The sequence below is a fragment of the Lipotes vexillifer genome, unplaced genomic scaffold, assembly GCF_000442215.2.
Source record: "Lipotes vexillifer unplaced genomic scaffold, Lipotes_vexillifer_v1.1 scaffold1701, whole genome shotgun sequence".
NCBI lineage: Eukaryota > Metazoa > Chordata > Mammalia > Artiodactyla > Lipotidae > Lipotes > Lipotes vexillifer.
This window is the reverse complement of record NW_006794217.1, coordinates 327,130-338,993: the sequence shown is the minus strand read 5'-3', so window position 1 is coordinate 338,993 and position 11,864 is coordinate 327,130. Positions and strand designations below refer to the sequence as shown.

The window sequence follows — 11,864 nt, the reverse complement described above, 5'->3', positions numbered from 1 at the left end:
GCGCTCTTCCGGGTGCTGAGGATGTGGTGGTGAGCTCCCTGGGAAGCACAGCGTTTCCCATACGAGCTCGTGTGGCAGCGGGGCCGTGACAGGGGAGGACACGGCATCTGCCTTGTGTTGATCCGGTTACGTCGGAGATCCTGGAAACGTGTGTGTAAATCAGAACTTTAGATTTTGAGAATGATGTACCCAGTGCAGCATGTTATTTCAAGGGATCCCAGGATGAGTTTGTCTTTTTCTCACTCAGAAACCGAATCCTTTGACTATAACCCAGTAAAGTTACAAATTATTAATAAAACGATAGCCAGAAAAAAAGAGAAAGAGCCAGAAGCCTCTCCATACATTTGGAAATCAATAACGAGCTTTTGCATGGTTTATCAGTTAAAGATTGTCACGATAAAAAATTAGGAAATGTTTAGGCTGAGTGACAGTAAAAGCATTGCATGTCAAAACATGTGGAATGCAGCAAAATCGGTAGTTAGAGGAAAATTTATAGCTTCATTAGAAAATAAGATGATAAATCAATGAGCTGTGTGTCTTAGTTTCCTAGGGTGCCATAGCAAATTGTCAAAAAATGGACAGCTTAAAACAGATATTTACAGTTCTGGAAGCCAGAAGCCCCAAATCAATGCTTTGGCAGGGGTGGTTGCTTCTGGGGGCTCTGACGGGGAGCGGGGTCTGCCCCAGCCCTCCCCAGCTTCTGGGGGCTTCCCTTGACTGGCAGATGCATCACCAGACTGCCCCTGTGTTCGTCCCTGTGTGTCTGTGTCCACACTTCCTCTTTTTATAAGGACACCCATCGTTGGATTAGGGCCACTCTAATCCAGGATGACCTTGTCTTCAGGTTGTATCTGTGAAGAGTTATTTCCAAATAAAGCCACTCTCTGAGGTTCTGGGTGCACATGAATTTTTGAGGGACCCTTTTCAACCCACTGCCCAGGTGCCACCTGAGAAGCCAGGAATAGAAGAAGAAAGCAAGACAGAAACGAGGAAAAATTATAAGGGTAAGAGCAGAAGTTAATGAAGCAGAAATTGAAGAAATAGCAGAGAGACAATAAAATCAGAGTGTGACTCTGAAGAGATGGATGAAACAAACACTGGAGAGGGCTGCCACGTCATGAAGAGACACACAAACTGTAATTTGCCACAGGTTGGGGAGGAGGGGGGCAAGGGGTGAGCTCAGAACTGCCCACGTGCCCTGGTTCAGTTCTTCTTATCTGGGTGGACTCAGGAGGCATCTTCTCCAGGAAGCCCTCCTGGACCATCTAAGGATGGTCTAAGAGCCTGCCACTGCTGGTGCAGACCCTTGTACCTGGTCCTTCGGTGGTGCTCACCCGTTGTCTTGCTGTGACCACCATCTCTGTTCTGTTCGAGCTCTATCAGTAAAAACCTCCCTCATGAAAGAACTATGCCTTTTTCCCTGTTGCATTTTCTGTCTGAGGCCTGGTATACAGAAGGTGCTCAATAAACGATCGAAGCTGTGTGTTTCTCTTCTCGCCTTGCCGCTGGGTGGCTGGGTGCCCTGGGCGCGTCCCTTACCCTAGGAATCCCCTACGAGGGATGGGGCAGCCAGTGTCCTTGCCCAGCCAGACCAGGAGTGGGGAGCAGAGGGGAGGGATTCCACTGTCCCAGGCTCCCAGGCGTGTGTGCTGATGTGTGTGTGGGGTCAGCTCAGTTCTGGAAAGTCTCTCTAGACCCCCCACCGTGTTGTCTCTTCTCAGGCTGGAAGCCTGCATTTTACCCCTCGCGTAGGAAAACGTGGTCAGAAGGTGATGCAGCACGTCGTTCACGGCCCAGGAAGCTCTGGTCCCCGAGGGCAGGACGGGGACGGTCCTTGGAGCTGCCTTACGTGTTTTGGGGCAGATTCTGGCCGCGGAGCTTTCTGGAAACACTGTTCCCACACTCTTGTTATGAAGATTCCTTTGGCCTGGATCGCCTGTCCTGACCCCGTGCCCTCTACCATTTGCAGCCAAGACAGCTCAGCAGCGTGAAAACAGGAGACAGGAAGGGGGAGCTCTGAGAATTAGAGGTTTTCCTGGAATCTGCCGGGGTGGGAGAGGGATGCCGTCCAGAAATAACGGTCTGGCGTGGTTGAGGCAGAGCCTGGGGGCGGTCATCCCACTGTGCCCTGGGGGGCCCTGGCTCCCGGCCCCCCCGTGCCCTCTCAAAATCCCCTGAAGTGGCTTTGTGTTTTGAACCACCTGTATCCTGCCTCATTTGACCCTTTGCTGCCAGAGACGGAAAATCATCTCCGTGCCAGGACAGGGCTGCTTACTGGTCCAAGAAAACAAGGCCCGGGCCGCGGCTTTCTTGAAGACAAATGGCTTCTGGTGGCTGCACAGGGAGCCTGGGGTCCTCACCGTGGACCCTGGGTCAGCCACTGTCTGTAGGGTCTGTGGGCCGTTCCCAAGGCCAGGTCGCTCCGTTATCTCAAAGTCAGTGTGTCCAGAACCCAACTCAATGTCGGCCAGATCAAAACCAAACCAATACACAGAAAGTGGCAAGGGTGTTGGGGGATGGCACTGCTGCTGGGAGTGGCTGGTGGAGACCGCTGGGAGGTTCTTCACTGAGCGGAGCACGAGCACCCGTGGGACCCAGCATCCCTGCCCCAGGGGTATCCCCAAGAATTGAACACAGCACCGAGACGCAAACCTGCACCCTCACGTCCGTGGCAGCGCTACTCACAGCAGCCAAAGGATGGAGCCAGCCCATGTCCCCCAGCTCACTAATGGATCATCGAGATGTGACACAGCAGAGTATGATTCAGCCACGAAAAGGAGGGACGTGCTGACACCTACCACAACATGGGTGCTCCTTGAAGACAGTGTGCCGGGTGGGAGAAGTCTGACACGGGAGGCCATGTACCGTATGATTCTGTCCATGGCCATGTCCAGAATGGGCGGATCCACGGGGGCAGAAGGTAGGTTAGTGGGTGCTAGGCCCGGGTGGAGGGCATGGAGGGACTGCCAGTGGGGTACCCGGGTGTTTTGAGGTGATGAAACGTTTGGATCTAGCTTTTAGAGAGGTTTGCGTAACATTGTGAATGTACTAAATGCCACAGGCTTGCGCACTTTAAAATGGCTGATTGTTAATTTTATGTTGTGCGAATTTTACCTCAACAAGTCCCCTCGTTTGCTGAGACAAGTGCCTGTCTGCTCCCTTGCTTCTACGGGAAGCCTGGGGTCGTTTCCTCCCGACCTCACCTTCATCACTGCCCACGTCTCTGCCCCGGGTCACCATCACTTCTGAGCCTGGGCACTCCCACATGGCCTGACCTTCCGGACGTCCTTGGTGGCCCGGGGCCTCTGCTCGTTCCTCTCTCCTGGGCACTGGCAGAGCCCCGGTGTCACCATGAACAGTTTACACTGCAGTGCAGGGGCCTTTCCCACTCATGTCTCCCAAATCCCGCTTTAAGACCCCACTGACCCATTTTTGTGTATATTATTATTATTATTATTTTTTTTTTCTGGCCACACGGCTTGTGGCATCTTAGTTCCCCCGACCAGGGATGGAACCCGGGCCCTCGGCAGTGAGAGCACGGAGTCCTAATCACTGGACCACCAGGGAATTCCCTTACTGTTCTTATTTTTAATAATTTCTAAGAGCAAAGGCCCAGAGTCTCTCACTTGGGATGCAACTGACATTTCTATTGATAGTGAAAAATTCGTGGTCTACAAGAGCAGTCAGTGAAGTTTGTAATGATTTCCATAAAAGTGCGAGTCTTACTGACAGTCTCAACTTTGACTAGAATTAATGTACAATGTAAATAATACATTTCCGGCGCGTCACCCAGTAATTCACAAAGGGGGGGAAATAACCCAGTGACTCCTGGCTCCAGGGAGATGTTGGCGCTGGTCTCAGAAAGGATGAGATGACTGTTGTCACGGTAACAGAGGAGTGGCGAGGTGAGTACCTGGAAGGCAGTTCTGGAGCGATCGGTGGTTGCTGGTGTGTCCAGAGCTGACCCTCAGGGAAACCCCTCCTTCCCGCCCACGAGGCACCTGGGGCTGTTCCTCAGCCTTGGAAGCGTTGGGTGTTGGACGAAGACCCTGTATATGTTGGCGTGAGTCGGAGCTTCTCTCCGACTTTGGCTGTTCTGTAGGGTCGTGTGTAGGTGCAAGAGCTTGTAGAAAGGAACCAGCTGGTACCTCCTGCGACCATCCGGGGCCGTGTGCTGGGAAGCCCGGTCCCATCCAGGGACCAGCTGGTCGCCAGGTTGCTCTGGGGAAGTGGAGCTGGAGGGTCGGCTGTGGGAGACCCCGTCGCCCCATGTACCTTTGCACTTTTTGGAATTTGCGCCCTCTGTGTGTAAACAGAGTTTTTAAAAAGCAGTAATGAAAAGCGCGGGAAGAAAAGGAGAGGTTTGCTTCCCTGTTATGCGCCCACCTCCTGTTTCCTGCACGTTGGTGAGCAGAGCGGGGACACTTCCTGCCCTCGGGTGAACCGGTGGGGCTGGGGGGCCTCAGAGGCTCGCCGGGGCCTTGGACCCTGTGGGCTGAGCTGTGGGGTCTGGTAGCAACTTTGACACGTTGCTCAAAGTGTGAAGGAACAGAAAGCCTTCTGGAGCCAGGGCTCTGCGGACAGCAGGGCCGTGGGCTGGGAGGAGGTGGGCTTGGAGGTAGCCTTGAATCCAGGGAGGCGGGTCGGGCGGGCCCGGCTGGGACGCGCTGGGTCCCTGGCCTCCCTGGGACCCCGTGACCTCCCGGGACGGCCTCTGGGGTTCTGCCGAGATGGCCTCTCTTCTCACCCACTCTGCGTTGTCCCCCCTCCAGGAAGAAAACCGACAGATCCTGGCGCAGCAGAAGTCAGCCTCCCAGTCGGACTCGCACGATGAGGAATTGTTCCCGTCGCCGCCCAACCCAGCGGTGCAAGCCCGGCACCGGCGTGGGGGAGTGAGTGCCGAGGTGTACACAGAGGAGGATGCCGTGTCCTACGTGCGGAAGGTGGGCCTCGACCCCCGCCCCCCCCGCCCTGCATCCCAACCCGCATCCCAGGCGTCGGGGCCTTGGCCTCCCTTGTTCTTCCGGAAGGTCGGCGTGGTCCCTGCTGGCCTGAGCCCGGTGCGTACCTGCCTGAGGCTCTCTTGGGGACCCCCCACCCCCATGGTTCTGTGACCCCAGTAGGCAGGGGACAGGGCGGGACGGCCAGGTCGTGGGGTATGGGAGGAGGAGCCCCGTGTCTAGGGCCTCGTGGGTCCTATTCTCCTGGCTTCACCCTTGAGGCTGGACCCCAACCTCAGAGCCGCCCGGGGGTAGCCCGCCCCCGCCCTGGACATCACCCTCCCTCTCTCTCCGGCCCTCATGCTGAGCAGGGCGCACCTTTGTCAGGAGCCTCGCCGGTGTGAGAGCACTGGTGGCTGCGTGTGCCCCTGAGCCCTGCCTTGGACATGCCTGCCATTCCATCTTATGCATTTCTACAGCCAGCTTTACTCTTTAAAAAAATTTTTTTAATTTTTATTTTGAGTTTTTGACCTATTACCAAAATTTATTTTAAAATATGGCAAAATGTGCATAGTAGAATTGACCGTCTGTGTCAGCTCAAGCTGCTGTAACAAAAGGCTGGCGGCTTAAGCAACAGACATTTACCCTCTCACAGTCTCTAGGCTGGGAGCCCAAGGTCCAGGTGCCGGCAGGTGGGTTGCTGGTGAGAACTCTCTTCTCTTCCTGGCCCCCGGCGGCCGCCTTCTCGCCTGTTCTCACGTGGCGGGCGGGGTCGGGAGCGCAAGATCTCTAGGGTCTCGACTTACGAGGGTGCGGATCCTGTCTTGGGGGCCCACCTAACCGCAGTCACCTCCCGAGGCCCCATCACTAAACACCTTACCATGGGGGCTAGGGCTTCGACATGTGAATTTGGGGACAGTTGGGCCACAGCACCTCTTTAACTGTGTTTAGCATCCAGGTCACACTCTCACCATTGTGCCACGGTCACTGCCGTCATCTCCAGGATGTTTTCATCTTGCAAATCTGAACCTCTGTCCCCATGAAACAACCATGCCCAGCCCCTCCCTAGTGCTTAGTCCTTTTATAATCAGGGAATAAAACCAGTAAAAGTGCAGCTTAGAAGCCCACCAGGGCACTTCACTTCTGTGGCCTTCCTCCCAAAACCCTGGACCCCTGTCCAGCCCGGAGGAGATCCCCAGACAAACCCAGACGAAGGGACGTTCTGCAAAATCACTGCCGGTCCCCTTCTGAGAAACTGTCACAGACCAGAGGGGCTGAAGGGCCATGACGACTGCGTGTGGCCAGGGTGGGATCTGGGTAAAACCAAGGAAACAGGGCAGACATGTGGGTTTAGTTGCTAGGATGGCACCCAGCTGGTTCCCTAAGTGTGACGTGTCACCACAGTAACCCAGGGTGTTACAGGAGGGGAGAGGGTGCAGCGTGTAGGAAGAGACCTTCCTCTCAAGGCCTGCACGTCCGAGCTGTTACACAGTTGTTGGAGCTGAAGTGGCTTTTCAGGGGGCTCCCTCCTGCCCCTCAGGGATCCCTTTGTAAAGGGCTCCATGGTTTTAGAAGCGGCATACCCACATGCGGGGTCCCGACGTCACCACCCGCCCCCAGCCTGGAAGAGATTTCGGGGCAGCTGAGCACGAGGTGGGGGTCATGTCCCGGTGCAGACAGCCTCCCCTCGGTGTCTTTTGAGGGAGGAATCTTGGCGTGGGAAATGCCAGTGCTGGTCGTCAGCTGGGCGTTGATTCACTGGACACACCTCGAGCTTTCCAGGCTGGTCCCAGCGGGCGAGGGGATGACTTTTTACCCACATTTTGGCCAACAAGGTTCAGGCCCCTATTCAGCCCTTCCATCACCACCTGAAAGGGTGGAGCCAGCCTTGGGTCAAGGTATCTTTTTTTTTTCCAGTTTTCAAATATTTCAACAAGTATTTATTATCTACAAAAAAGCCAGTGGAGTAAAGAAATAAAGACAAAAGACATAATAATCCAAGGGCGTGGAGGCCTTGTAGCATCTTTTACAGGCTCTGAAGCCCACCGGCATCTGTCCACCAAGACCCCGAGTTCTGGACGATACGCCAGCTCTTGGGTCACGCTGGGCCCCTTGTCTCTTCTTTATTTTTCAGATTTCCAAAAATTGTGACATGCAGCTAGCATTTCAAGATTTCTGTCTACCCTCACTGGTAATAACACCTTGAAGGTTGAGCGGCCCGATTTCTCAGGGTCAAGGAGGGGCCCAAAGGGCTAGCTGGGTCCAGGCCCTGGTCCAGGGTGCCCACAGGTCTGACTCTCCTGGGCTTCCCCGCAGGTCATCCCCAAGGACTACAAGACCATGACGGCACTGGCCAAAGCCATCTCCAAGAACGTGCTCTTTGCTCACCTGGATGACAACGAGAGAAGGTAGGTGCGGGAATGGGGCTGGTGGGATGTCCAGCTCCAGGGGACACGGGTCAGTTTTGGAAGCACGGGCTCATGGGGCAGGGGTGGCCTCTAGAAATTTAGCGCTGTGTGCACTTGGGCTGCCTCCTCAAATCTGGGTTGGGATCCAAAGTGCCCGCAGGTGAACCTTGTCACAGCAAGACATATCTTCTGCTTGCAGAGGGCCTGCCGTGCCCGAGCTGAACTCACTGCCTCGTGGGCTTACGGGTGAAATGCACGTCTGTCCGCGGAGCACGGGGTCCTGAGGGAGGGTGACTGAGCTGGGGTGACGCTCATCACGGGCTGGAAGGGCCTCGGGGGTGGATGTGGGGTGGGGGCGAAAGTTATTTCAGGGAGGGGGCCTGGGGGTAGTGAAGGGGCTGGGATGCTCTGCTTGGGAATGGTGAGCATGTAAATAATTGGGAAAACTGGAAAATTTTAAGCCACAAAAGCAAAAATAATCACTGAAAATGTTTTGGGGGCGGTCCTTCAGGATTTAATTTATGCACATATCGTAACTCTGTATTGTCACAAAACGGAAGGACATTCTCCGTAGTTTGTCACACTTGAGAGGTGGTGAGCGTCTCTCTGTCAGTAAAGGCTTTCGTGGTCTGTGGTCCCCGTTTCTATAGGGTTGTGTGATGTGACTGCTCTCCTGCCGTGGCTGCATTTTTTATGATAAACAGCGTTTTGATGACGTGCCCATACTCGTATGCTCGTCGGGAGTATTTGTCTGTTTCTTTAAGATAAACTCCTTGGCGTGGATCAAAGGGTAAATGATGTTTGAAAAAAAATTTTTTTTTCCGTTCTTGGCAAACGGTGATTCTTCATTAGAATAACTGAGCACATTTTGAGAACGGTCCATGCGAGGTGTGCAGATGACGTACAGATACGCGGAGTGAGGGGAGAAGAGACCTCCTTGCGTCCCCCTCCCCACAGTGACCACCAGCCGTGGCCTGGACCGGCCCCTCCAGGCTGTTCTCCGCGTGCGTATCGTGTGGAAACAGGCAGGACACACACACCTTCCGTGGCGCGGGCCCGGGGGCCTCCCGTGTGACCACTGTGCGGTGGCTGTGGATGTGCAGCTCCATCAAGGGACGGGTCGGTTTGTCCACCGCTCCCCTTGCCGGTCACTGTGGACGTTTCTAGTTTCCCATGGTGCGGGGTCTCAGTGACGAGGGAGGAATGGTGCTTCTGCTGGATAGGGTGGCTGGTGTGCCAGTGTGGGTTTTGAGGCTTTTGGTACGTTGGGTTGGCTGGTCCCAGGAGGGCCGCAGGGACGTCCAGAGGACCTGCAATTGGGGGTGGTCCCTCCTCGCCCGCAACGTGCTTCCCAGGCGGGGTGGCTGTGATCCAGGCTGAGGTGGAGATGCCCTGTCTGCAGAAGCCCGTGGCACGGGGCAGGGGCGGGGCTGGCCGGTCCTCCGTCTTGGGCCCACCCATCTGTGCCCGCTCCCTGGGGGAGTCAGCCTCACTACGCCCTCTGCTCTCTGGCACTTGCCGGCTCCTGGTGGATCCACGGAAGGTGGACACGTGTGAGGCACCTCGCGGTCGCCCTCCCCCATCTCCCTCTGCTGAGTTGGCTTCCCCTGCCCCGGACACACCGGGTACCATCGTGTTATTTCACGTTTGAGGAGAGAGGGTGTCGTTTCTCTGATTACTAGTGACACTTTGCTCGGTTCATGGCCTTGGACGCTGCTGAGTGGTTCACTGGCCTGGACTCTTCTGCCCAGAACAGAAGGGTTTGGGCTCAGAATCACAGTGCTTTTCAGCAGGTCACACCCTTTCATGGCCCCTTCCAGCTCCCAGGTAGCAGCGGGTTCAGAAAGTCTTAGCTTAGGGCCAACCTGGCCGAGGCAGCTGAGCTGGACTCCCTCTCAGAGAGAGCTGAGCTCTCTCCCTCCGCGTATCCCGTTCTGGCTGTGTGTGTCCAGGAAACGTATGCTGGGGTCCTGTGCCCTCGGCCCTAAGTTTCGAGAGCCGCACGGCTCCCTCTGCCTCAGACTTTACTGCATCCGAGAGCCAGGTGGACAAGAAGTGGAGGAAGCAGATGGTTGGATTAATATTCCTCTTTTCAAGGCTGGATTGGAAAGAAAGCTTTCACACGGGAAGTGTCTGCTTCAGATCTTTTGTTTTGCACAGAGGAAAACTCACTTTCCAGATCGAAGCCCGCACAGGCTCCCGTTTCTGGCTACGGCTTCTAAAGAGACGGGCTGACGGTTCAGGAAGCGGGTTCCAGAGGCCGTGGGCAGGGAGACGCTGTCCCCTGACCTTCCATGTGACATCTCCCGGTGCAGCATCCAGGGCCTTTGCTTTTCTCAGTGTGCTGGACGCTGGGCTTCGCAGCTTTGTCTCTGCTCGACTGCGGTCTGGCGCGTGCCGCCCAGTTCTTTCCAAGTTTGCAGGGCGCCTGGCGAGCCTCGCTGTGGATGCTGCCTGCTACTCCCTCTGCTTCCTGGCATGAGTAGAGTACTAGAATATCCATGTGGGTGAATCCATGCGGGAGAAACCATGTGCTGCTTTATGATCCCTCCTGCTAAATTCAGGATTGGGACAAAAAAATCCCACGGTCTCGGGCTGGGTGCTTTCGCTCTTGTCAGTGTTTGCACTTGCGTGGAGCCACATCAACGGGGAGACAAGGTGAAGACTGTGTTCCAGCCCTTTGCTTTAAGAGAAGGTAATGCAACGTGGCTGAGGGACAGAGCCCCTACCCCAAACTGCCGGGCTTCCTTATGGATGGGGCGGCATTTCTAGCCGGCATTTCTCGAAGGCTTTCTCTGGGTCTGTGTGGATATTTTGGAGCCTCAGTTTCCACCCCCTAAATAAAAAGAGTGTCTCTTGGCCAAACCACAGCACCTGGCAGAGCCTCAGTTTTCTCAAGTGTCAAATGAGGGTAATAAAACCTACTTTGAGGCTTGCAGTGAGGATGGAGTGAGATACTGTCCATGGGTGTATCATTACCATCATTATAATCACCTCCGTCATCACCACCATCACCATCACCACCATCATCACCACCATCATCACCACCACCATCATCACCATCACCACCATCATCATCACTACCATCATCATCACCACCATCACCATCATCACCATCACCACCATCATCACCACCATCATCATCATCACCATCACCACCACCATCATCACCATCACCACCATCATCACCATCACCATCATCACCATCACCATCACCACCATCATCACCACCACCATGATCACCATCATCACCACCATCATCACCACCACCATCATCACCACCATCACCATCATCACCATCACCATCACCATCATCATCATCACCATCACCATCATCACCACTATCACCATCATCACCATCACCACCATCATCACCATCACCATCATCACCATCACCATCACCACCATCATCACCACCACCATGATCACCATCATCACCACCATCATCACCACCACCATCATCACCACCATCAACACCATCACCATCACCACCATCATCATCACCATCACCACCATCATCATCACCATCACCATCACCATCACCATCATCACCACCATCATCACCATCATCACCATCATCACCATCGTCACCGTCATCACCATTGTCATCACCATCATCATCACCACCATCACCATCATCATTACCGTCATCACCATCATCATCACCCTCACCATCATCATCTTTCTGGCCCTTTGACTTGTGGGTAGGGATAAGTTAGTGGGCATCTCTCTGGATGCAACTTTGCCCCTCTGAGGTTGGCTTGGCCATCCAGATGGAGCCCGTAGCCAGACCCCTCCGCCCTTCAGTGCGTAGTCTGAGGAAGGGGCTGGTTTGGCCCTGAGACCACTCCACAGTCATTCTCTGCTCCATCCTGGGCCTGAGGTAGGTAAATGGGCTACTCTGGGCCTCAGGACACAGCAGGAAGGACTCTGGGAGGCTGGCTTGTCGCCTGTCTCAGTGAACAGTGAGGGGAGGGCCCTTGCCCCTTGCTCCAGGCCAAGCAGCTCATGTCTGACTTGGGGCTGGAGCGGGGTGTCCTCGTGCCCTGGGCGGGCCCCTCCAGAGCCCTGCTGAAGAGTTGAGCAGTCCTGGGGAGGGTCCAGGTTGGGGGGCTGGCAGGTGCAGCCTCCTCAATTGGCTCCTGCTCTTGTGAGCAATGGCAGAGACTTTGTCCTTCCTGGGGACGCAGGGGCCCAAGCAGGCTCAGAAGGAAGCCACAGGATGCTCCAGAGCCCTGGCAGGTGCTGTGGATCCCAGCCTGTCCCCTGAGGGTGCACCCAGGCCCGGGGGGAGGGAGGTGGGGGCCCTTGGGTTCCATCAGGTCCCATCCCGGCTTGCCCGCCCACTCAGGGTGCCTGGAGACGGAGCGCCCCTGGAAGCCAGAAGCGTGATGATTAGGAGGCCCTGCGTGTGTGCGTCAGGGGCAGGGTCCAGGCAGTGGCACTGCGTTTCGGGCCCACGGCTGGGGCCTCATTACCGGAGCCACCAGACGGGCGGGCGGGCGGGCGGCAGCGA

The 11,864-nt window shown here is 55.5% G+C and overlaps 1 protein-coding gene across 2 annotated transcripts in view; it reads left to right on the top strand.

Annotated features, from left to right (window-relative positions):
* The window catches only part of PRKAR1B (protein kinase cAMP-dependent type I regulatory subunit beta), a 91,932-nt gene that overhangs the window by 9,833 nt on the left and 70,235 nt on the right, over positions 1-11,864 (top strand). For both annotated transcript variants that reach the window (XM_007467067.1, XM_007467068.1), the window contains exons 3-4: positions 4,773-4,943; positions 7,257-7,348. In XM_007467067.1, the coding sequence (XP_007467129.1) occupies positions 4,773-4,943; positions 7,257-7,348 (263 nt within the window). The remainder of the gene's footprint in view (positions 1-4,772; positions 4,944-7,256; positions 7,349-11,864) is intronic.